This window comes from Teleopsis dalmanni, chromosome 1, assembly GCF_002237135.1.
Source record: "Teleopsis dalmanni isolate 2A chromosome 1, ASM223713v2, whole genome shotgun sequence".
Classification (NCBI taxonomy): Eukaryota; Metazoa; Arthropoda; class Insecta; order Diptera; family Diopsidae; genus Teleopsis; species Teleopsis dalmanni.
This window is the reverse complement of record NC_051846.1, coordinates 94,167,895-94,195,788: the sequence shown is the minus strand read 5'-3', so window position 1 is coordinate 94,195,788 and position 27,894 is coordinate 94,167,895. Positions and strand designations below refer to the sequence as shown.

At 31.3% G+C, this 27,894-nt stretch overlaps 2 protein-coding genes across 2 annotated transcripts; one reads left to right on the top strand and one right to left on the bottom strand.

The window, feature by feature from the left end:
- Nucleotides 1–7,271: 7,271 nt before the first annotated feature.
- Nucleotides 7,272–8,957, top strand: LOC119688656. The gene is made up of 2 exons (XM_038103329.1): nucleotides 7,272–7,685; nucleotides 8,061–8,957. The coding sequence occupies exons 1-2, from the start codon at nucleotides 7,272–7,274 to the stop codon at nucleotides 8,955–8,957; spliced, it is 1,311 nt and encodes a 436-aa protein (XP_037959257.1).
- Nucleotides 8,958–19,342: 10,385 nt separating this feature from the next.
- On the bottom strand, nucleotides 19,343–27,409 carry LOC119672981 (the record flags this gene model as incomplete). Its single annotated transcript, XM_038084168.1, is given in 7 exon segments — nucleotides 19,343–20,410; nucleotides 20,467–20,791; nucleotides 23,437–23,719; nucleotides 23,815–23,964; nucleotides 24,036–24,336; nucleotides 26,845–27,072; nucleotides 27,279–27,409. Coding segments are annotated over 7 exon segments (2,198 nt in total), but the record flags the coding sequence as incomplete, so codon positions are not given.
- Nucleotides 27,410–27,894: the final 485 nt, after the last annotated feature.

Sequence of the window (27,894 nt, the reverse complement as noted above, 5' to 3'; positions counted from 1 at the left end):
TCTTATATATGAGCCCATTGTATCATACTTTGTCAAATGCTTGTTTAACATCAAGAAATACCGCGGAACAATATTCTCTGAGCTCAAATGAGTGTCTTATTTCGTTCGTTATACGATTCACTTGCTCAATAGTTCCATGTTTTTGCCTAAAACCAAACTGACGGGAGGGTTAGGTTTTAACCGTCAAGGAATGGTTTCACCTTTAAAAGCAGTGTTCTTTCAAAGAGTTTGGAAAGGCATGGCAATAAGCTTATTGGCTTGTATGAAGAGGCAAGCTTGGGATCTTTACCTGATTTATGAATCATAATAATCATGGGTGTTTTCCACTTTGTTGAGTAAAAGCCAAATTTAATAATGGCATTAAATGGCATTTATCATGATGTGTGAGATATTATCATATTCTGGTGCCATTTTGCAATGTAACTTCTTTGTAATTATTTTAAGAAGATCATTGGCCGTGATATGCATATCAATAGATGGTGCATTTACGTGCTGAGTGGGAAAGTCATAATGTCCTGTTGCAGGATTTGGTTGAAACACCTCTTTTAGATAATCAGCAAAAACGTTAGATTTTTCTTTATCACTTCACGCCCAGTTTCCGAGAGAGTTTCTTATTGGAGAATAGGATTCAATGGGAGAATTTATATCTTTGCTAACATTCCACAACGATAAATGGTTTTTGCAATTTGGACATAGGTTTTGAATATAATTATATTGCCTAACTCTGGTTTCCTTGCTTAATGCTGATCTAAGTTCCTTTGGCCTTCCTTAAATAAGTTTTTCGCTGAAGGAGATCTAGATTTTTGCCAATCGCCCATTAACCTACGTTTTTATAAAACCAAGTTTTCTATGTCACTATATGCAAGTACTTTATTGGATGTGTAAATTTTATGTCTTTAGGAGTGGAGTTTTCTGCTGCTGAAATCAGAATTGAGTTTAAAACTGATGTTGTACTTTTTATATTTGAGCCAGTTTGTTCTAGGACTTGTAAGACTATTGGAAAAGTCACGAAACAGAGGAGCATCAAGTAAACAAAATGTAACTGGAGAATGGTCAGAAGACAAATCGCAGCTTGTGTTGCGATTTGTTGAGATAAAATTTCTGCTTATGCCTTTGGTTACAGCGAAGTCTATTAGGACTGGTATTTTATTATTATCGGCAGGCCAATATGTTGGCTGCCCAGGAGAGATTACGTCTAGTGCATTTTTTCTATTCAGAATGCAAGTGTAAAGCTGTTTACCTTTTGAATTACAGCGCTGTGAACCCCAATAGTTCAGCAAATCTATTGCCAGAATGTATGCTTGTAGGTGCACTATCTTTAATAGTTTTCGTTATTTTAGCACATTTGGAATTGCCTTTTTGAGGACTAAGTTTTCGTTTCATACCTTTATAGCGTTCCATATCTGTTCGGATCTTTATTTTACTTTTTGGACTCGCTATGTCGAGAAATGCAAGCTAAACTGCTGAAGATACAATGTTTGGTAAGCTTCTATCAGTTTGTGTAGTTTTCAGGGGCAATGTGTTCGATGCATCTATTACCAGATAAGCATTACGTTTACTTGGAATGCTTGTCGTATGTATTCTTTTTAGATTTTGATTGCTCATTTGCATATGTGGTTATACTATATGCAAATAGCAGGTGTGCTATAAGATTTACTTATTACAACTACTTTTAAAATAAAAAATAATTTAAATTAAAAATATATATATATAAGTAAAATTAAATTGAATATAAGGAAGAAAAAAAAAAGATGTAAAAATAAAAATATGTAAAATATTATATTTTATATTTAAATAATTAAATAGATAAATAAAAATAATAATAATAATAAAAATAAATTAAATAAATAGCTTAAAATTGCAATGTTAACAAGTATTTTTTTTTTTTTGTGTTATCGAACCTGGGGGAAAAATCTTCAAAAGATACAAATGGCCCATATCATTTGCATGCCCGATTGATGCATAACCCAATTGAGTAATACATGCCTGCGGACTAAAAAGTCCCCTACATTCTCAGCTCAAACTCCTGTAAATCCCTGCAGTACGACTAATTAAGGTATTTCTTCACAGGTTGGAAGAGCACTTAGTGAGCTTTCACTCCGATTGTGTACTAAGTATTTCGTTCGATTTAACAGTGTTTATTGTTCTGGATACTATACTCTTGTAGAGGCTCCCGTCAATGCTTGCCAACATCTGCATTACTGCAGTAGGAGGGCTTGCTTCCACAATTATAGTCTCTAAATTTTGTCTAGTATCTACGAATCTTATACAATCTCTAATTATATGGTCAGGGCTCTCAATTTTATCTGGACAAAACTGGCAGTACGGATTACTTGCAAGCCTGAACCGGTATAAGTATTCACGGAAGCAACCATGCTCCGTAAGAAACTACGTTAATTGAAATCCCAGGTCTCCAGATCCTCGGTTCATCCAAACTTTTATATTTGGAATTAAGGAATGCGTCCATCTTGATTTTTGGGAATGGTCCCACCTATGTTGCTATTCATTAAGATATTTGTCTCTTATTTCTAGATAAGTATGTGACAGAAATTGCTGAGTTTCATTCATTCGTAGACGAGAACGCAGTAAGAAGCTGTCTCTGGCCAAGAGCGCTTCAAGGTCTATTGGCAAACGTCCTGCCAACACTCCCGCAGCATCATCCGATACTGTACGGTAAACATGGCAGATGCGTAGGTTTGCCAATCTATGTGCGCTTTTTGAAATTCAACCTACTATCAAGGGTAACACCAAGATACCCCTGTGTGTTGGTTTTGATGTGTTGTGCAATGTTGTGTTTTGTTATATTGTGTTGTGTTGTAATGTATTGTGTTGAATTTTGTTGAATTGTGAGTATACAATCACAGCTTTTGTGAAACACATTTGTAATAAAATAATAGCTGTCTCTATCAGAACTTTTTTGTTTGTGTTTACTTCTTCTTCTTTATTAATAATTTAAAAACATACAATAATTATCCATACTTTATACATTGTTTACTTAAAGCTATGACTAATGTCGTCAGCTTTACCTAGCGATTGCCTACTCTTCTTATCCCTCTAATCTTGTAGTGAGTTTGATGTTATAATTAGTAGCTATTGTTGGTGTGAATACATAAGTGCGGTTAAAAGATCTCATCTATAATTTGTTACCTATATTTTATCGCCAGTTCATTCCATTAAGATCACCATGCAATTCCGTTTGGCTCAAAGTCGTTTTTCCGAAATACTTGTATCTTATTTCCTTTAAAATTGGGCAGATTGCGAAAAAGTGTTTAACGTTTTCCGTTTGCTGTTTATTACATAGGCTACAAACAGATAGTGCACCACTTACGTAGGGTAAATAATTGAGTTTGATGAGTTCAGTACGAGATTTGAAAATTGTACGAATATTTTCCACAGTATATTTATCATTAAAATAATTCATTGTCCCCAGATTGTAAGTTAGTTCTCTGTATGTTTGTCTAGAGTAACTTGTTTTTGCCTTATAAACAAATCGGTCTCTATCACTTTGATCCTGTTTTAGTAGAATGCGCTACTGCCAGTCAATCCAACCATTCATGGCCTCTAAATTCAAATTTTCTTCATGTTCCTCGGCTAAATTTAACCATGCCGCAAAATACGAACTCCTTCTACCTAAAAAGTATGTCGCAAGCCGTTTGGTAAGTCTGCTATCTGTGTGTTTCATAACAGCGTTAATATATTGAAAGTGGGATTTTAAAGTGCCGATATGTAGTGTTGATAGGCCTATTTCCAGGTAGATTGCGTAGTCTGGCGTGTTGACCGGTAGACGAAAAATACGTTTGATAAAATAAGTCAGCAGTTTTTCCACCTCATTATATTTTTCAAAACCCCAAACTTGGGAAGCATAATTCATAATTGAGTTGACAGCAGCTTGGAAAACTTTGTATTTAACTGAAAGAGTTACCGTATCATTTCCTAATACTCTTCTCCATGTGCTGTTTATTGCTAGTTTTTATTCTTTTATTTTTATTCTTTTTATTAATGTGTGTTTCGAATGTTGCATTAACGCCTAAATACTTATATGTCTTAACTACTTTCAATTATTTACCGTTAAGGTACCACTTTTCACCGCATGCAAGACGCCTTGCATATTTTTTAAATATTATTATTTTTAACTTTGCTATATTGACTTCTAAATTCCATGTATTACAGTAATCGTTCAGTCTATTTATCATTAGCTGCAAGGCTCTTTGTGACTCTGCAAACAGCACCACATCATCTGCATATATCAGAATCTTTATTTGCATGCCATCAATCACGATGCCACCGTTTAAAAAATTATCCAGGTTATCTAAAAATAAAGTAAATAAAAGGGGACTTAAAATACAGCCTTGTTTAACCCCAGACTGTGTAAGAAACCAATCAGAAATAATATTTCCATCCAACACTGCTGCTTTACTACCATGATACAAGCTCCAAATAATTCGCATCATTTTTGTAGACAATCCTAAGTTCCTAAGCTTATAGAAGAGCGCATTTCTTAGCATTGAATCGAACGCCGCCTTGAAATCCACGAAAAAGACATAAAGTTTTTTTTTTCTGAAACCTGATTGAAATTCACTTAACAGTGTATGGTTATCAACCCATTCTTGTAGCCACTCGTTCAAAATACTTGCAAATACTTTCACCATGGCATTGTTAAAAGATATACCCCTATAGTTTTCTGGATTCTTTGTGCCACCTTTTTTGTACAATGGGAAGATAATCGACTTGCGAAAAGAATCAGGCACATTGCCGCTGTTGTAAATATAATTAAATGATGCTGTCATATTTTCAATAAATAGATCCGAACCATATTTAAGGAATTCCATGGGTACTCGATCCTCTCCAGGAACTTTATTATCCTTACACTTGTGCAATATTTTTTGACTTCTGCTACTGTAATCGTTCTGTCTAGTTCAATCATTTCAAGTATGGGCATCTCATAACTTAAACTCTCATTATGTATGCTGTTGTTTAGTATCCGCTCAAAGTGTTTACTCAGTTCCAGTGCGTCTAGCTTTGCATTTTTTATATGACTCGTCTCATTCAATTTTCGAACTTTGCCCCAAAAGGATTTACTGTCTTTTGCTGTTGCTATTGAGATAGCTAGCTCATTATAGTGAGTCGCTCTTTTATGTTGGAGAAGTTCTTTAAATCGTTTATTTGCTTGACTGTAGTTTGTCATGTCTTACTTTAATCCTGTGTTTTTAAATCTTCTTAGCAATCAAAAAGATGTATCTTTTAATATTTTACATTCAGAGTCAAACCATTGGTTTTGTTTTACACCAGTTTTTTGCTTTCGTTGCAGAGGCTTTGCTGCATTATTTATACAATCCATCAAAAACTCAATTTCATTTGTTGAGCATATTGTCGCTCTATTTACTCTAATAATTTGTTGATTAAGTGTTAAATTATATATTTTCTCGATACGTTTGTTCCAGTACAGTTTAAGTAACAACTGTAGACCTGAATTTTCCTCCGAAATAATTTTCCCGGCGTGGACACTTATTGTAATCGGCTGATGGTCTGAGTAAATAAAATCCTGCACTTTGAAGTTTTTGATTATATTCAACCAGATCCCCGCTCCACATAGTTCCTCTGTGAAATGTATGCTTGCCATCTTTGTCGCCCTCGCATCTTCAATTCAGCACAGTAAGACTTACCGTATTGCAGATTTCTAGTAGTCTTTTGCCATTTCTATCTACTTTGTCATCCATAGCTCTGCGCTGTGCACTTAGTCCATTGGCTTGTAAAGTTGGGTTAAATTCCAAACATTGCTCCTTACCAATTTTAACATTACAGTCTCCTACAACTAATACATTTTCACCCTAATTCGAACAGTACATCACTTAAGTTTTTAAAATCCGCATCCCAGTTGTTACAATTAATATTGGAATAATGTACGCCAGTGTCTCTCCAAATTTTAGCTTAACTACCATCATATTCAATATTTGTGTAAATCGTATATTCATTTTAGCTGCTAAGTTCTTCTTTATTCCATATAACATACCGCCACTAGCTCTTCCTTTGAATGCGACCCGAGTTGCTGGAATCCACCATAATAAATACTTTTCAAACACTTTATCAATCTTCTTCAAGGATTTTTCCATGAACGTTTCAAACAAAAAAAAAAAACAGATCAAATGAGTTTACATAATTTATAAAATCGCAGTAATTAACTTTCTTTATTAGACCTGCTACATTAAATGCTAAAATTTCTTTTGAATTTGAATCTAAACTGAAACCACAGCCGACAACATTGTCTTTATTTAGTTTTTTTGAGAATTAATTGTTTCCAAAATCTCGCAATATGTTACATTTATTGACTCCAGGTTATTGCCATAAAGTGCCTGCAGTACATCCCTTCCATTACTGTTACCATATTTCAGCTCCTTTTCTTTATTCCAGTACAGCCATTTGTTATCAATTTTCATACGATCCTCTCTAACTACTATATTACGACTTTGGTCTACAGCACGCAAATTTCGTTTTAGTTTAAGCATGACCCGTTTATCTGATTGTTTCTCTGCGCCCTCTGAATTGAAATTTCCGTATTAGCGAGTTTTTTAATATTGTTGAAAATATTAAATATACACTGCTCTGCTTGAAACTCTGCAACGACACCTATTTTGTCGTGTTTCTCGAATATTTTTCTTACAGAAACTATTTGCACATCATCGACGTGCAGAACTTCAGCACATAATTTCCGAATCGACAATGTTGGATTGTCAGTTTTTTTCAAACCCCTGATAACAAGAGATTTTCGTTTTCGTGCATTTATAATATAATTAATATTACGTGCATCCCGTTCGCGCTATTGTTCGAGCTGCGTCACCGTCTGTTTTAGCACACGAATGTCTGCAGTTAGCTCTGTAATCTTACTAGAGAGTTCGCCCACTTCCGACACAATCACCTCTAAATCAGCTTTTGTTGGCAAGTTGCTTAGCTTTTTATCCAACAAGTCAGCCAATGATGCTCTCATTAACCCTATCAGTTCTGTTATATTCATATTACCTACTTGCATTGAAGATTTAGCCTGGTTTATTTCTTCTGGGAAAAGTTCTGTCAATGGTCTTTTAGCTGCTGAGGTTCTTACTTGTATTTTTGAAACTTGTGTTTATATGTGCACAAAACCAAACTGTTTTTTTTGTTTGAATGGTTACTTACTTTTTATTTTGAGCTTTAGAAATTAATCTGCTGTCTCTGTCAACTCAAACGAGTTTTTAAATAAAGTTGTGCAACAATCAAAAATAAACCAACTCCGGAAAGAAATGGCAGGCTACAACTTAGACCTAGTAGCTGTGCAGGAGTTCAGGCAAACTGGGTATGGTCAAATCAATGACGAAAAAACGGTTTTTATCTATTCAGGACGACCCGAGCGGGAAGATCACAGTAGAGGCGTGGGTTTTTTGATGTCCAAGAAGATTGCAAGAAGCATGGTTGGATGGCACCCATTATATGAAAGAATGATGGCGCTAGAACTACAAACGGGAGCTCGTAAGCTACTTGTTGTTAATGTTTATGCTCCAACAGAAAGCAAGTCAGAAGTCGAAAAAGAAAAATGCTACGACCAACTGAACAGTTGGTTCAACAGTCACATCAGACGAGGAGATATCACACTATTCCTTGGTGATTTTAATGCAAAAATAGGATCCGACAATGCCAATGTTAAACATAACCTTGGAGTACACGGTCTAGGAATTTGAAATGACAATGGAGATAGATTATTGGAGTTTTGCTGTGAAATAGCAAAACGAATGACAAACACGTATAATGAGATGAGCACACAGCTACTAGGATTTAAGAAAACTAACAACAAGCCATGGATGTCGCAGGAGACAACTATTGACATCAGAAGAACAACTGACTCGATGGGTTAAGCATTTTACCGAAACATTGAATAATCCGCTACAGATCAGCAAATACCATCTTAATCTATTATTACTCTATCTATAATAAATCACTCTACACCAACAAAAAGCGACGTAATCAATGCTATAAAGAGTCTTAATCGTGGCAAGTTACCTGGAAATGATAATAACTGTATTGAATTACTGTAGTGCGACTTAGAACAGACAACCACAATATGGCTTCCACTTATTCAAAAAATCTGGAACGAGGAATCTTTACCTAGTTTGTGGAATGAAGGTACCTTAGTAAAAATCTCCAAAAAGGGAGACACCAAAGACTGCAATAACTATAAAGGCATAACCTTGCTTCCTATTCCAAGTAAGATAATAAGCCGTATTATTCTATCACGCAATTCAGAAGAAATAAACAAAACGCGTGATAATCTCGGATTTCGGGAAAACCATTCATGCATTGATCTAATCAACACAGTCCGCATTGTGTTCGAGCAATGTAACGAGTTCCGGACATCAGTATACGCAGCCTTTATAGACTACAAAAAGGCGCTTGATAGTGTCAACAGAGGATTTCTTTGGAATATTTTAGCGAAACGACAAGTTCCAACCAAAATAATAAATGTTATTAAAGCAATATACGTTGGATTCAAATTTCGAGTATTGCACAACGGGTTGTTGTCAAATACATTTGAAGTAGCCACAAAAGTAAGACAAGTGTGCATATTATCATCACTTGTATTTATCCTAGTGGTGGATGAAGAGATGCGAGCGTCCTTAAAAGACAACAAAGGTATCCAGTGGAACTCATTCATGCAATTGGAAGACGTGGAATACGCAGACGATGTTTGTCTACTCAGTCATAACATCAGAGAGTTACAAGAAAATATAGAAGCATTTAGGATAAATGCAGCAGTTGCCAGCCTAGAGATTAATTGCAACAAGACAAAAGTAATAGCGGGAGGATACAGCTCGAACTCTTCGCCAGTTGTTAAAATAAAAGAAGAAACGGTGGAATGCGTAGATAAATTCTATTTTCTAGGTAGCATAGTCGCAACTAAAAGTGGTGCGGACGAAGACATTGACTCTAGTTAACAAAGCTTAATCTGCATTTGCCATGTTGCTTGTTGTGTGGCGCTATAACCAAATTTTCACCCGCACAAAAATTCGTATTTACAACTCCAATGTTAAGTCTGTGCTATTCTATGCCTGTGAGACCTGGAAAAGAACAAGAGAGATTAATACAAAAATACAAACTTTCGTGAACAAATGTTTACGACAAATATTAAAAATATGGTGGCCCAACTGCATCACAAACACCAACCTATGGGCCGTTACAAATCAATCATTTGCTACTATGAAGATAAGAAGACGTAAATGGTGCTGAAACGGCCACAATCTACGCAAACCCAATGAAAATATTGCACGCCGAGCTCTGAGATGGAATCCTCCAGGCAGTCGTCGATTTGAAGCATCTGCTAAAACTTGGAGAAGAACAATTGAAGAAGAACTAAGAGAAGCGAACTGTTCCTGGAGTGACATATGTCTTGAATCAAATAACTGAATACGATATAAAAAGATAAGAGAGAGAGAGAGAGAGTACAAAAACCAACGAAAATTGAAAAAGCTGTTTTCAAATTAATATTTTATGCACTTTTAACTTGTTGTGATTGTTTTTGTCCAAAAATGTTCTTTTTTGTGTTTTTGTATTAATAACAAAAGTAATTCTTATAAAAATATTTGTTATATACTTGTTTTTATACTCTAATTTAAATTTCTCGGAGATGGGCTTAAAAACACGCCCGCTCACTAGAAATGTTCTGCTTGATAATTAAAACGTTGCTTTTTTAGTGATAGATCATTATCATAGACAGACCCATCATCAAAACAGTAAGTTAGATACTAATGAAATGCCTCAACGTTATTTGATACCAAGTTCTCATTCTATTTTAAACATGGGATGTAGTCAAGATAGATTGTCTAACACTTGATCACCTAACAGCGCATTTACATAAACCGGTACAGATTATTATAATCCATTGGGGGCATTGCTTTAGTAAGTATAAAAGTTATTAATCTTAACGATTCCATGATCTAAGTGGGGAATAATTCAACTGTTGAATATAATCGAATTACTTCGGCAAATCACTACTTAGATAGCGGCAATCTCAAAATAAAATGCTCAAGGAGTTTCAAATTAATTAAATTTTACATTCGAACATGGTAACATCATGTTACGTATCCAGCTTATGTGTGCAGTGTGAGTGGTGATTATTGACACGGTGGCGTGGCCGGTATGCTCGCCGGTATTGGGGTGACTCTTTTACCATGCTTCACCACACTTGGCTCGTAAACAAAATAAAAAAAAAATTTACCATAATAATATTCAATCCAAAGATGGGATTTGACTAATTTAAAATTCGACTGCACTAAAATGATTTGAAATGAACCAAAGTTTTTTTTAAATTCAAAAATCTAAAAACAAAGGTTTGAAGTGATGATTTTTTTATATTTGAACTTAAAAATACCTGTAAGGTATTAAACTTTACAGGGTTTTTCGAATCCAAACAAATTATGGTATATACGGGCTATAAACTAATTATATAAAAATTTGATTATTTCCTAAGACCACTGATGAAGAGTACTTGGCAATACTCGAAACAGCGTTGTATTGTCAGCCAAATTTCAATAAAAATTAAAATAAATTTTTGTGTTTGTCCTTTATTTCTTTCTTTGCTATTCGAAAAACCCTCTAAATTTTAAATAAAGCCTATTTGTCACCCTTCAAAGAAAGCGTAGCTTTTCAGCAACACTAGTACTTTATTCAAAAGTTTACTTTTAAAATATTTTAAGATTGACTGCACCAAAAATTTTCAAAATATCCAGTTTTTTTGTTGAATTCGAAAATTTTGAAAAATTTTTGAAGTAATGACTTTAAAATACCTGAAAAGTGTTAAAGTTTAAATTACATTTAAAAACTTTTAAAATTTAACTGCACCAAAATCACTTGGTATGTTGATGTGTAAATTAATACACGCTACGAACAAATATATAAAATCACTTTTGAACTACATATACAAAGTAGTGTTATACAAATATCAAAAAATTGACAATGGATTAGAAAAGAACATCTATGGAGTTAACAGCACAAAAGGAGCAATGGTCCAGCTAAGTGAAATCCAAAATTCTTCTTTTTTTCCTCTTTGTGTATTCGGATAAATTTATCGTTTTTTTACTGCTAAGTAATATATTATATTGTATAAAAATATTAAACATAAATAATATATAGTACTAAGAAGTTAGCAATGAAGTTTGTACATATATAATTTCGATTTTTTTTTCATCTCTTTTTTTTTGTTAATGTAATATTCTCTTATATTTTAAATTTGTTGATAAGTATACCTTTAAATAGGTATATAAACATAATCATAGCAATTCTGAATACTCCCAGGGAACAAAACTCCCTATTCTCACGCTATTTCCAAAAACACAACTCCCTTATTCTGAATTGCTTGGGAGACAGCAGTTTTGGGAACAGCAACAGTTCCAAATTTGTTTTGTTAAATTTTGGCAACCATGCCACTTTTTAATGACGAAAAGTGCGAAAATTAGCAAAACAAAGAAAAGAATTGCGTTTACATGTTGATTTAAATGTAAAAATAGCATTATTTGTCTGCTGCACAAATGATCAAAAATAAATATAAATTATTTTATAAGTGAATAATAAAAAACTTTTATTTTTATGAGTAAAATAAACATAAACAAAGAATTGTGCATGAGCAAAATAAACGTATAAAAAGAATTGTGACGTTGTTAGTGTTCATTTTAAAAAAAATTTTCAAAAAGTTTTCAAAAATGCATTCAATTACATTTCGAATTGTAGCGAAGGATGTAGCTCAAGAACAGGATTGCTCCTGTTCTGAAATTCTGCAACAGAGCATCAATCGAAAAAATTTGCGAGCCGCTGCAAATCCACTTGAGTTGCCCGATTCCTTGTAACTACAAATGTAAATTTAATTTGGTTTCAAAATAAACGTTTTTTTCATTACAGATTTCAAAACTGTTACAGAATAAATAAACCAGCATTTATTTTCCTGTTAGAGAAACTTACTAAAGAAATACAACCAGCAAAGAAACAATTTGCAGCTTCTCCAATTATGAAATTGAGCGGCTGTATGCGTTTTTTTGCTGAATGAGCTTATAAGACAAGGGTTTGGATAAGATTACGATGTCGGTCTAGCTCAGTCTAGCTTTAGTACAGTGTTTTTGAAGTTGTAGACATTTTTGAAACGCGCCTATTTTCAAAATGGATAAGTGTTCCAAAAACATCTGAGGAAAGAGGAAAATAGCTTCAGCATTTTATGTTAAAATTAACTTTCCCGGAGTAATGTATTTTTTCCATTAACTGCAGCAGCATTTGTTATTGCATTTTATTTGCGTTTTTAGCCCTGTGTAAAATTAAACTCTTTAATTTTTCAACTCTTTTTTTAACTAATTAAAAAACAACCTTACGCTATATAAATTCTTCAATCTCTTTATTTACAAACATTTACTGCTTTTGTACAAAATTGGCGTAAATCATAATTTAACTTTATAATTAGGATAGAATCGTCCTTCAATTAATAATACTAATAATAGTTTATGATGTTACAATAAAAAATAAGAAATGTTTTACTTGCGCATAATTGCTAAAGTTTATTTTAACCTATTTTAGGAATCCCATTCATTCTAGGATTTAATTCCTTTCGTTATCGATTGTTTTAAATAACAATAGTTAACGCTTTATTTTGTGGATAAAATGAATAAAAATTGAAATATTTTAAATTTGTAATAATACTTTTATTATAATACTAATTTTAATAAAATATAGTATTAAATAAAAATTTAGTTATATTAAATTCATTATAATAATTTTATTTAAATATATTCGAAAGAATAATAAAATAAATAAACTGGATAAAATAAATAAATAAAAATTAGAAAATATTAAATTTATTGTAATTATAATAATAATTATAATTATAATAATTAAAATATATTCCAAAATCTGATCATTTTCAGTTACTTTCATATTAAATTAAACCATTTTTAATACTTTTTTAACTTGTCTCCTAAACAATTTGCTTGGGAAAGAATTTGTGCAAAATTGGAAAAAAAACTCCCATTTCCATGAGATTCATAATAGGGCTGAATATGTATGAATGTATGTTTATAGACAGGAAACTATATGCCATAAAGGTCCATTAGAGTACAAATATAAAGAGAGTTTGTAGTTTGTGTGTGTGTGTTCTACTTACAGGTTTTCTCGCTGGTGACGTCATCAACAGGGAGGCGAATCCGCGGGTAAGAGTAGCGTTGTAAAAGAGTGCCAATTGTAATACACCTCTGTTTTTATTGTCTTTTTTTGTTCATATATACATACATATAAATGAGGATATGAAATATATATTTCTTTTGTTTTATTAATTTAGATTTAAAATTTAGTTAAGTTTTTGTTAAGTTTTTGTTTTTCTTTATTTTTATGTATATTTTTTTTGGTTTTTAATATCAATAGTGTAATGACCTTTTCCGGCCCTTTTTATAGCTGGAGTATACTCAGCGAGTATACCAAGGTTCGTTACAAGAAATTAATAAAAAAACTTAAATAATGAGACACTTCTATTTATAGCACCGTTTATTGTTTAACAAAAAAAAAATACAATTAAGTTGTGGAAAGTTGTGTTGTAGAATGCTGTAAATGTTGTAATCAGGATTGATGTCAGTGGTGCGCGGGTTGCTATCATTAGAAACGTTGAGATCTGTAACAGGATAAATTCCAAATAGCCTCTTTAAAAAAAAACATCTTAAGGAAGTGAAAAGTTGTTACCCATTCAGTAAAATCCTTGTCAGCTAAAGCCAGGCAAAGTTCCCTTTTCAATGCGAAACCTGGCCACAATTGTCAGCAATTGCCAAACGCTCGTGGATCCACACGCCTTCCAACAGTGTTGGTGACTTGTCATCCATTCTTTCATCAGCTATGGCCAAATTCAAGTCTGGTCAACTGGTTAAAAACCCTACGCCAGCAAAAGCCAAGCAGAAGGTAATTCAACCACCATCACTTCCCCCAAACCAGTTCACCCATTCACATGGTGATCGTCAGCAATGGCCAAACGAAACAACATGTGCCTAGACCAACTAGTCTGAGCTCCCACTGTTGTCTCTAACAAAATCGTTACTTACCTGTAACAGGAGAAATTTCAAATAGAACGATTTGACAATTTTGTTGCCCTTTTATTTAAAATTCCTTCCATTGCAGGCAAAAATAAAAATATTTTTGAGTAAACAAAGTCCCGTAAATTTGTCAAAACAAATTTCTTATTGTTGTACGCATTGCAGTCAAATTTAATAAAAGCATTAAGTAAAAATATTATAGAGTCACAATGCCATAGAAATGAATTTTTGTTCTAGGTATCTATTATTGGGTACCAGTGACGACGCGTGCTCTATCTGGAAGGGTGTGCGGCCCTTCTTTAATGTTGTTTTTACATGTACCACTTAAATTAAAATATATGAGATGTTTTATTAATAATAACTATATTATATTAGGCAACAATATATTCGTAATATTATATCAACAATTCATTAACAAAATAACATATTAAATAAATTAAATTAATAATTTATATATAACTTTAATATTATATCAATATGGAAGAAACAAAACTTTTCACATAATTCTCGTAACATCAAACCAACTTTTTTCAAACAAAAGCGTTTTAACTCAGAACCATACATGTTTATGCAGTGATCAAACAAAATCAAATCCACTTGCAACGTATAAATGTGCGGACAAGTACTCCGCACAGTAAGCGACAGAAATTCGTGGGTGCTACTGTTAAAAGGGGTGAGACGAAATGTGATCGAAATGTATGATGAGATGAGCTGCAAACTTCAGCCGCTCATGCAACCACTTAGGCAAATCATCATGTTGGATTCGTATGCATGCAGTTGATATTCGAGTAGAACAGAAAATTACTCTCATACAATTCCCACTATATAAATCTCTATTTCTGATATTACGAACGGGAGCACACGCACATTATTTTGTTCATATGCAACGTATGAATGTGCGGCCAACTTCTTTGCATACAAAGGGGAGAGACGAAATATAATAGAAATTTTCTGTGATTTGAGCTGCAAATATATGAGCACAACTAACAAGTATAGCAGCTAACAGAAGCAAATTGATTGAGTTTTCAGAGACAATTATATTTGATTGTTTTTGCTAAAACTTTAAAAATATATATATGGAAATGTAATAAATAATAATAATTCTTGATGTGAAGATACTTAATAAATTCATATACCTATGTTATTTGACATTTTGCAAATTATGTAAGGGTGTTCACCGCACACCTCCGCACCTTAGAGCAATCGTCACTGTTGGGTACCCAAATCACTCAAATCTCTGCCGAAGTCGCTTCATTCGTATTTGCTTCATACCGAAGAAGATTTTGCAATAAATTGAAATTTCTTAGGGACTTTTTACACTGCACTTATGTTAAAAGTTTTCAAATTTATTTATTTTTTTATTACACATCTTATAAAATGTTCACAATGGTAATACCTAATTTACCTAATTTACCCTACTCGAAATTCTGGTAAATATCAACATTCGCTGCCATACGGACATAACTTACTATTTTCCTCAATTTACCATCAATTACTTGAACTCGCACACGGTCAATTACATACATTTATTTTATTTTAATTAATACTAATATAACATACATATAACTGTTATTATACCTGATTAAAACAAAAAATTGAAATCGGTTTTATTTGCTTCAAATGTTCCTAAAATAAGATCAAAAAATATTCATGTTTTTCCAATGTTTATAAATGTTTATGTTAATAAATATACATTTATACACATACATATATATATGTAGGTCAGTATACTTCCAAACAAGTAGGGACGTTTCTCTTATTTGCATTATAAAGTGATTTTAAATGCATGCAATTTTTACGTACTGCTTGCTGGTGCCAAGCATTAATTGCAAAAACAAATAATTACACCAAAAACTAATTTGACTTCTTTTCTTGTACGGCCTGCATACGTAACAAGCAAATCTGTTTTTTGTTTTCATTTTTGTCCTTCATTCAATAATAGTAAAATTTTGAGAATGAACAAGCATAAGCGCGGCCGATCTAGCAGCAGCGCATAAAGAAGGAATATCTTCACTCCGCCCTCCCGTGCCTGTTGCTGAAAATTTAAAAATTGAGTCATTGTGACACTATAATATTTTTACTCCATGATAAAAGTAACCGCATCACATAAAAATGCGTGTACAATATTTTTCTTAAATTTGTTTATGCAGACAAACAGGAATAGTTACAACAAATTTACATATCTTTTATTAGCTGCAAAAAACTAATCAAAACCTATTTTAGATTACAGGGTCATTCGTTTATAAACATTATTTGTTTTAATAGAAACATTAATAAAAATATGAAATTTACATGTGAATTTGTTATTTTTTTTTTTTTTGATGATTTTATTTAAGTATGTTACATAGTAAAAAATGAAAAAATAAAATTTAGTTGAATTTTTAGTTTTTTTTGCATTTGTTATTATTTTTTTTGTTTACGATCCAAGTGTGATGGAGCATGGTAAAAGACTCACCCCGATACCGGCGAGCATACTGGGCTTGCCAGCGTACAAGCAATCACCACACATACTGCACACACAAGCTGGATACGTAACAATCACTACCAGTTGACTTTTTATTATTGGTGTCATTTGTTCAGTTTTCTCACTTGTGAAGCACGAGTCGTTCAATCGCAAAAGCAATTTTAAACTTAAAGATTTCGTTTAAAAACCACACTTAAGGCATACTCAACAGTGATGCAAATTCATTCATTCATTCTTTGTTTGTATTATTGTATTATTGTATTATTTTAAATTATTATTGTAAATTATTATTTTTGATAATAAAAGTACATCTAAGTGAATATTAAATATAGTGTTTGACTTCGCTTTTTGTATTATCTACAAAACAAAGTAATTTCTGTTAACAACGAAATCTCATGTGCATTGTGGGACCATCGTCACTGTTAACAATTATAAGTTCGAAGTTGTGAAAGACTTTGTTTATTTGGGAACCAGTGTAAACAACAAAAATGACGTCAGCCTAGAAATTCAACAAAGAATCACTCTTGCCAACAGTTGTTACTTCGGGCTAAGTAAGCAATTGAGAAATAAAGCCTCTCTTGACAAACAAAAATCACGCTCTACAAATCTCTTATCATGCCTGTTTTGCTGTATGGTGCAAAAGCTTGAACAATTATCAACAGTGATGAGAAGGTGTTAGGGGCATTTGAGAGAAAAATTATTCGGAAGATCTATGGTTCTTTACACGTTGGCGACGAGTATCGAATTAAATAGAAAGATGAGCTGTGTGAACTATACCGCGACATTGACATACTTAAGCGCATAAAAATTCAGCGGCTACGCTGGCTTGGTCATGTCGTGTGAAAAGCAGTACCCGCAGGTGGAAAACGCGGTAGAGGACGTCCGCATCTTCGGTGGAAGAACGAGGTGACCAACGATTTGGGAGCGCTCGGTACTACCAACTGGCGTCAGAAAGCAACTAATCTGACTGGCGGAAGCTACTCGACGCGGCCAATGACGACCCAAATAAATCATTTATCTGTAATAATACTTAAAACAATTAGGCAGCGGCGGTGAATACAAACCACTATTTTCAATTTTGCAACACTTAAGCTAAATCTCATACAATTCGCATGTTTGTAACAATTCTAACATTTTTATAATCTTATATTGTTAAACGAGATACTTAACTGTTAAATTTATTGTATTGATAACTATAGACGGTTTCGGTGGCTAGCAATGTGGAAATAAATGCATTCTGGTCTATATTCACTAAACGAGAGATTGGCATCTATCAATCTGTCAAAGGTTTTGTTTTCACTAATAGCAAATCTTTCATATGTGCACATTAATCAAGCAAACTTAATTTTTTATAAAAATAAAATAAGATAAATGTTCCTTGTTAATAACTAACATATTAAAAAATTCAATGTGCTTTGTACTTACGATTTCTCCATTATTTTTTAAGATTTTTATGTATTTTTCAATTTTTTGGTTTTTTTTCCAAACTTAAATGAAATTTTTATATTTTGTTTGAATTTCTGTTTACATATGATATGTGATTGCAATATTTGTTGGAGTTTCCAATGAAGGTTCACAGTAGTTCACCTATTTTTTCTTCATAGACCGAAGTATGTGGCCAGTATACAACTACTGGCCTAGGTAGAGAAAATAGTGTTTTGCGTACATTTCGGCCAGTAAAGGCCAGCAGTTTAATGTTTTTTGCCACACTTACGAGCCATCGAAAACGCGTTATAATAAATGTATAGTATTCAGTTTTCATTAAGAAGTATCAAAAGCTTAACTAATTTGTGAGTTGTTGAACAAAAGTTCAAGAATAAAATTCGGAAAAACGGTTTCATTTAGCGAATTCATATATATATATAAAATTATGTATATGCAATATATGTATTTTCCAAATGAAATAAGATTTGTTATAATATAAAATGTTAAGATGCACATCTTCACATAAATTGCTTTATTTTTTGAGGCGTGCAACTCTAACATTACTCTGGCGACACCTTAATTGCAAAGAAACTTCAAATTTTTTGAAAATTTTTTAATTCATAATTTTCTTTAAATCCAAATTTTCACTAAAAAACCTAACGTAGAAATTACAACTCTTGACAGCAATTTGGTCTGTTTAATATACTCATGAAATATCAAACACACAAGACTAAAAGCTGAAACGAAACTTTGTATTTCAATTGCAATAGAACTAGGTTGGACGCATTCCTACAACTATGCTATTTTCTAGCGTTGATTATTATCGTAATTACAATAGGTCTGTTCTTCGAGCTACTCGTAGTAAAACTCAAGTAAAATACGAGTAACACAAATAAAATGCTAAATTACGCTCTTTACACAGATTTTTAACAGCTTTGTTTAAAATCTGGTGAGAACACCAGTGCCGCACAAAGAAACAATTCAAAAATTTAAATACAAACCAAAACAGCTGATTCACGCATCAACACAAACTTTACTTGAAATAAAATGTACGAGTACTCTGTGTAGTATTTTAAAATTTCGACAGGAATGTTACGCTCTCTCAGATGCTTTCATTTGCTAGAAAATTTGCTGGTGGAACGAACTTGTGTATACACAGTGTTACTCAAAGTTCTTACGAGTAGCTCATGAAACAGACCTAATATGTCGCTGACATGGAGTCAATTAAGATATTTACTTCGAAAAATTCATAAGCGCATATATTTTTCATGATATCTGTTTAGCACCACTGACTATTTAGCGCGATAAATTATGTAAGAAAAACATGCAATTCATCTATATTTTATAGTAAAAATCTTTATATTAAAATACAATTCTTTGGTTAACTCTTGGCCTAACTCTTTCTGCGTTCAAGCCATTATTAGTTGTAAATGTATTTCCAAGCTTTCATATATTTGTGCCTTAAATGTTGAGAACACCAACTAAATAAATATGTGAAGTTATAATATTAAATATATGTATGTATAATAATCAAACGGATATGTTTACTGCATTTGTTGAATTTTTCAAGAATTATTTTTGTTGTGTTGCTTAAAAGTAAATATTATATAGGTACAATACAATTACATTCCTTCAAAAGCATTATATTTATACATATTTCAAAGCTATGTCATTGATTTATTTCATTTTCACTGTCGTCAGCAAAGTGAATATCATCTAAAGATAAAACATTGTGTAAATCAGATATGTGGGACTTTTCGACGGATGTTTCTTTTTCTATATAAGAATCACACATAGTTGTTAAGTCCTCGAATATTTCATCTACAGCTAAAAGGTTTCGTGCTGAATTTGTTGCTCTAAACACGTGCAATGGAACTATATCTTCATTTTGATTTATTGAAACCATTGAAACCGATTGTTTTTTTAATTGAATTTGTTCTTCTTTACCAAAAGTGGTAGTAAATTTTGTTAACGATCTTTTGAAGTTAATACTATTTTTAACGTTTTCTTCTTGTGCAGTCCCCATAGAATTGTTTTTAACCAAATCATTAACTTTGTTATCGCTGTAATTGGTTTTGGTTGCAGAGCTTATAAGCTGTTCAAACTCGGGAAATTGTGTCTTTTTATAAGTGCATTCTTTTTCAATAGCGAACCTTTGAGGCAAAATTTTGGTTTTATTATCACTATCATCAACATCAACAAAATCATTGCACGGTGGTACCCATATTAAATATGCTGGATCCATTCCTAAATAAGATCCTGGAGCTGCAGCTGCATTAATAACATTATAGTCATAATAATCAAATTCCAAATCTTCTTGAGTTTCAAGTGAGAACTCTGAACCAGGTCGTCCTAATAATTTCTTCAGATTGTGTTTATCTTTACTTTCCTTAAGATTTGTGGTTCGAATAGTTGCGGTACTTAAAATACTTGCAGGAGAATAAAAACCCTGAAACATACAGAAGTTAACTTTAGGTTTTTATATTTACTTAATTTTATACTTACACCAGAAGCATCTGGCTGAACAAAAATGCTACAATTATTGACGGAACTTGAACGCTGGGGATCATAAAGGTTTTTTGAATTTTGCATATTATATGTAACTGCGTCATAAAAATCAGAATGTTTAATTTGTCTTTTTATTTCTGCTGAAGAATTGTTGAGGATATAGTTTAGTCCCGAGTATATACTAGATTCATTACTTTTTCTGCTAAATTTTTTGTCCAATGTTCCAGCATAAGTACAGCACTCATCTGTTTTGTCTACTTTATTATCACTTAAAGACTTACTAATGACATTTTTGGATTCAGTGGTGTGAACATCACTGCGCCTTATATTAAAAAAAAAAATTTAAGTCATTAATAAAGTAAAAAATTATTTTAATTAAGTATTTGCATAAACTAAAATCTACATAATTTATAAGTTTTAATAGTGTAAATAAATTACATAAAGACGTAATACAAATATAAATACAAATATATGTACATATACATATGTTATTTTACGTTCTTCTCACTTTTATCGTTTTTATCAAAAAAATAAAAATTCAATTAATTCGATGTAAAAATAATATCAAAATAGTCCTTATAATTTTAACAACGTACGCAACAGTGTGATCCAAAGTTTATTGTATTGTACTCACACGAGAGTTTTTTTTTTTTAATGTCAGCTGCCAATAATGATAAAAGTAACATTTGTTATTAAAGAGCAAAAATAATTGTTCATAAGACTTATCATTGTAATTTGTTTAACAGATAAAATAACAGCTACGCTTAAATTGTAAAAATGTAGAACACCGAAAATATATTGATTGAAATGCAAAAAATAAATAGTTTAATTAGAAATACTTCGGGTTTTAATGCCAAAATAAATAAAACAAAAAATGAAAAAATGGAATTGCAATAATTAAAATGATTCGAGGTTTGACAAAATATCTACTTTCGATTATAAATATGAAATATGACAGTTTTGTTTTATTTTCCATAAAAATGAAATTAATTTTTTAAAACTATTCAAAATAGCATAATATTGTACTATACAATATTGTACTACTGTTATTTTTCAATCGTAATATCAATCGATTCAATCGTAATATCAGATGATATTTCTATACTAATCGTTTTGATTTCAACTTGATTTGTTATTGAAATTAAGAAAACACGCACATTTTTTAAAAATATATATATATTATTCTTTTTATTATTATAAATTGAAAACACAACATATTTTTGAGTAGTGATCTTGTATTCATTTACTTGTATTCACGTCGAAATCAAATACGAAAATTTTCAACTAAAGAGAGATTAGTAAGTATAGTTTTTAGAATAGTTGCGTATGCTGATATAGTGATAACATATATGCGACTAAACATTTCTGGATATCCTTAATTTGCTTCAACAAAGAAGATTAAAAACACGCCCAATTGGTCCCTTTATTCAATTTTTATATTTTTGCATGATCAATTCTAATCTTGAAATAAATTTTGTGAACTACAATCTGTTACCAGGGTTCGTATTTGCTCACTCATGAGCAGCTCAGGCTCATGAGCAAGAGCCAATTCTTATGTGAGCCCAAAATTGGCTCATGAGCGTGAGCCCATAATTGGCTCATATTGAAGAGCCGCTCACCAGCGTGAGCCTTCAAGTTGCTCATATCGAAGAGCTGTTCATAAGGTCTCACGAGCCGAAAGCTCACGAGCTCAACTATTTAATAAAAAGCGATTTATTAGTTTATTTGCTTTATTTATTTTTATAAACGTTATATGTGAAAATATATAATTTGAAATTAATTTAGCTTATTATTATTTATATTAGAACAATATTCATTAGAACAATTCATAAAATATTATTATTTTCCACAAACAAACAATACAAATATATTTATTGTTTGTTTTAAGAACTTTGATTATTTCCATATTATAGTTAGTTCAAGATTATTAATATTTTAAATTTTTTTTTAATGACATGTTTTCACAAAAAAAAAATAATAATAAAATCTTAAATTGGGCGCATGAGATCTCATGAGCCGCAGCTCATACTCTTGCTCACGAGCGTGAGTCCATTTATAACTTAATGGCGGCTCTTGCTCGTGAGCGTGAGCTCTGTAGTTGTGCTCGCTCGTGAGCGTGAGCCATCGTATAAAAAGAGTTTTTTGCCGGCTCATGAGCCGTGAGCCGAATGAGCCAAAATAAGCCGCTCATGGGTACGCAAATAAGAACTCTGTCTGTTACACAGTGCGATTTTGAATTTAAGGGCTAGCTTACATGTCAAGATATTAGGACTTAAGGTTGATTCTTAAAGTTAATTACACTAACAAAATCTACACACGCCATCTAGCACCAACTTGTATAAATATTATTTAAATTAATCAAGTAATAAGTACAGATGAACACTGCAGATAACGGTTATAATTGTTGGTGAATTTCATTCAATTATTCAATTATATAGCATGATGTCTTAATAACTGTACTTGATGAAAAAAATTGTTCAGATTGTTCAGACAGCTGACTTTACAAAGTTCCGCAGCCAAAATATATACATATATAGACCCTAGATATCAGAATTGTCCCCAGAGTATATTTTGTCTTACGTAAAGAGTTAGAAACAGTATATTATAGTCACAATTTATTTATACGAAAAAAATATTATGACAAATAGACCATAAACACATGTTATTATACGTACGAACTTGGAATGGAAGGTATTAGTAACTTTGGCATTTAAGGCATTAACAGACATGCTTATGCCAGTTTCAGGTTAATTATGCGACTATTTTAAAGTGTTTTATCTAGTCAATTTAATTATATATTTAACTATATACATTTGGCTCTCAATACTTGATTTATTATAATATAAAATTCTTTTTAAACATACTGAATGAAGAGATTATATTAATATTTACTTCTTAACCACCTTACTGATATATCGGACTATCATAATCCGTATAGATAAGGGTAACCTTTAACACAATACTTACGAGTTGATCACTTCTGATTCTAAAATCGGGTCATTTAAATCGCCTTCGGATATAGTAGTTGCTTCCAAATTTTCTTGTAATATTAAACGCCTCGGCTTATTCTTTGGACGGATCTTAACAAAGCTAACAACTTCTGATAAAAGTGTGGTGGCTGATATTGCTCGAATAACAGGATATGGCAAATAATTTGTTGATGAATATAAGGAATGTAGCTGAGAGTCGTCTTCCCTGTGTTGTTTAATGGCTATGTTATATTTATGGTACTTTACCAAATAGTGTGCAGCTTTAAATTATAATATTGATTTCATTACAAAATTTAATTTGTAAAATAAATACATTTTATTTTTAATTTATTTACTTTTGTAGTTAGATATTTACCTAATATTGCGCTTAAAATTATTATAATTCCTGCGAACACAAAAGCACTTAAATGAACAACTGTCAGATTGGTTTTCGATATTTGCAAAGCGCGGTTTTTCGTAATAGAATTTATGTTAGTAAATAATTTTGAAGTCTGATTTTTAGTATCTGTTTATTTTGATATAAATAACATTTTGTTAGTAAATAAAATTATGAAATACTAATTTCAAAATACTTACTCAACTGTTGTATGGTTGCTAAAAAGCCTCCAGAGCATAATGTATATTTAGAACTATTCGACTTCTTAATCATACCTTCGAACTTCGTTGACGATTCAAAATCAAGGCCTGAATTGAATTCAATTAACATTTGTGCTTTTGAGGAGTTAATTTCTTTCAACACTTTAATAGAATTTCCAGAGTTATATTCAGCGAGCAAATTTGAAGACAATGATGGACCATTTCGTACTTTGATGTATTGAGTGGAACACGATAAGTGGAGGTATTGTAAGTTAAGTTTAATATTTTCTACGTCATCGGCCTTTAAAATTTTAATAAAATGAATGGTAATTTTACATTTGTGTTCTTTACTTTCATTAAATAGAGATATATGTATTTATTTATAAATATTTATATTATTTAAATTATTTTTTTAAGAACAAGAAATCAAATTAAAAAAAATAGTTATTTGGCGAATGTTTAAACGCACGCTACTTGAAAATCAATTATTGCTACATATGTATATTTCCTTTTCTTGCTTTTCTGTTTTAAAAAAAACTGTTTTGAAAGTATATTGAATATTAAAGTGCTGCATCAAAACATTCGTTTTTGCGGTCATTCGTTTTATTTTCAAATGTGTACCATATTTACAAATTATTTCTAAAGCGAATACGAACGAATAACAGAAACGGTCCGATAGAATTCGTTTCCGCCGCATTCGTTTCAATGGAATGGGGGTTGATTTGTTCTCTATAATCGTTTGTTTTGAATTTTAAAATCAAATAAACAAATATTTTAGAGTATTTCAATCACTTTTAGAGTATTTCAATCACTTTTAGAGTATTTCAAATAATTCTATTTTTGCAAAGAAATATTTTATTTATTTTGTGTGCGTTTGGTTGCCTGCGCAAAAGTAAAGAAAGTTGGATGTGCGTAGAGATTTGCAATAATTGCAATAACAAAGCACGTAAATTAGGTTTAATTTTCTATTATTTTCAATGCAAAAGTTGTTTAAACAGGTAGATCTAATGCAAAAGATTAACTTAAAAAAACGGTTTGCGCAGAATTTCCTTCTTTGTCGATAGTTTTTTATGATGTAACAAAATAAATTGCTTCACATATTTACCTTTTCCTGGAAAATAATTTTATGCATGATATGGTAAAAATATCTATTTATGACAAGAGAGATTTTTAGAAATTTCTTAAGAATTCCTTCAGAATTCCTACTTTACAAAGTTTCTTGTAAATTATTTGCAACACCAGCAAGTAGTGCATCTTCGGAAAGGGTTTTTTTCAGTTGCTCGGAACTTAATATCAGAAAAAAGAACATTGATTTCATCTAATCAAAGATCTATCAATCAAATCATGTTTTACACAACAATCTTGAAAAAGAGGAATTAAGTCAGACGATGCTCAACATTTAATTTGCATATTAAATTAAATTTGTGAACTGTAAAAACTGTAAAAAAACTTATAATTTTTTTAAATAAATTTTTGTTCAAAATTTTTTTTATATTTAATTAATATATTAAGTCATATTATATATGTAATCAACAAATTACTATTATCAACATTTTAAATAATATTTAATTAATAAAAAAACTTAAATAAATAAATTTGTGTCTTACTATTTAAAAACACATAATTTTTGTATGAACTGAAAATCAAATGCTTAGAGTACTCCCAACTACTTCAACTACTTTTAGAATGTTTAGAGTTAGAGTACTCTAAACAAACGAAACAAATATTTATTCCATTCCATTTTTTTTTTATGCCTATACATTCGTATTTGTTCGTTGAGAGTGAGAGTATGCTACCATTCTAAACACAATAGAATGCTTTGAAACTGAAATCAAATGCGCGCGTGCAGTACTCTATTGAATATACACATGAAAATGTTTAATTTTTTTTTTATTTGAACATGTTTGAAAAATATACATTCTACAGATAATTTTAAGCCTTCTATTCATTTGATCGTCGTTTTTGGTGTAATTAGCTAGCAATCGATAACAAAGCCAGTTTTCCCTCTTCATAAATTAAACACAATAATTTTTTACTATTATTTCTATTTTACAAAGAAAATTCCACTACTTCGAATTACGCATACTCAAATATAAGTCTGCAATTCAATATTTTTCTTCTTCAGGTATTAATTTTTTGCATAACATGACGAGATTGTTTAAAGTTATTAATTTCGGTTTCTACCCAAATGAGTGAGTGAAGTTTCTGTTCATAATGATCCATAAAATAAGCAAATACTCTTAATTAGCTTCTTACTACTATTATTCTTCCTTCGTCCTAATGTACAAGTAACATTATGCTCACCTTTGCGGATAACTCTGCTATAATAGGCTGCCGTAGCAGTCAAATCTGCCATATCAAATATTCAAGTTAAACAATCACGTGCGGCTGTGATCGACTTCTAACAGATTATACGTTTATGAAATTTTTCTTCAAAAATTTTGAGTCAAAATTAATATATTTTACTTTAATATTTATAAATTAATTTCCCATCAAATTAATTTCTTTACAATCAAACGACGAATCCGTGTCGTTAGAACGGTCAGTAAAAATAAAAACATATGATGTACTCGAAAGCTTCGATTACTTGAAAGCTCCGAGCTATTTTATTTTATTCTAATTTTTACCTTTACTTGAGTTTCATTAAAAAAATATGGGAACAGACCTATTATGAAATCTTTAATCGTAACAGTTTTTTAACACAATTGTTTTTTACAAGACCAGTACAAAGTAAATAACTAGTACTGTACACATGGAAATTCTTAAAAATTAATTTCAATTAAATAATTTTTTTTATATGTTTACAGACCTGAATTAACCAAAATGATTTTCCTGGACAAGTCTGAGTTGTTGCAGTTATTATACGGCTTTGTTTTGATGAAGTGAGATGAATAATGCAACCACATCGGCATTTTAATCCAGTTTCTTGTAAATTTTGTGTAAGTTTTATTGCATTCAGTTCAATACCACCTTCATATATGCAATTCCAAGTTTGTGAGGTATTATTATTGCAAGTTTCTGTTTGAACAGAAGTACCCTTCAATAAAGATTCAAAATTTAAATATTTTATTTTCTGAAATAATTAATTTGAAAAGAAAACTGTTTTGTGTATCAAAATTAAATAAATTCTAAAATTATATAAAGAAAAGGTATAATAAAGAAAATTTATTAAAATCTAATTATTATTCTGTAATCATTTTATAAATGATGTAATAAATAAAATTATGTTAAAAATTGTCTTACTTCACAAAACTTTGCACCATAACGTGGAGGCGGTGAGTCGCAAAACCGATAACGATTGCGTGTTCCCCCAAAGCAATTAGTTGAGCACGGCGTCCAATCACTCCATGGACCCCAACCACCAGTATCAGAATCTTCAAATATTATTTTCATAAAAAAAAAAATATGTATTTTAAAATTAATAACCCTGTATTTAACGATCATATTAAAAGAGAGACAAGATGAATTAGTATTTGGATTTTAGTTTCCACCCCCTAAATAATCAAAAATGTACTAAATATGCAGTTTCACATTATTAAAAATATTATTAATGAAAATTTGATTTTTTCTATTAACATTTTAGTATTACCTTATGAACAAGATAAAAATCTATGGAGATTATTCATCAAGAAAAAGAAAAAAGTAAAACATAAATTTTTAATATCACTTAAATTTATTTGTATTATTAGTAACAATTTATTATAATAGTTCACGAAGTGAGGGTGCTGGTACAGTCAAGCGAACAATGAATGTTCAGCGCTGTTGAGCACGCCTTAAGTGTATATTTTTGAACAAGATCTTTAAGCTAAGATTGCTTTTGCGTTTGCAGAGTCGTGTGCCACATCTCTCCAAAGACTAG

Bases quoted from the DNA above. Each gene is read 5' to 3' on its own strand.
- LOC119688656 (XM_038103329.1), top strand. From the start codon at position 7,272: ATGGCAGGCTACAACTTAGACCTAGTAGCTGTGCAGGAGTTCAGGCAA. The intron at 7,686-8,060 runs GTACACGGTCTA...GAATTACTGTAG, and splicing joins ATGTTAAACATAACCTTGGA to TGCGACTTAGAACAGACAAC.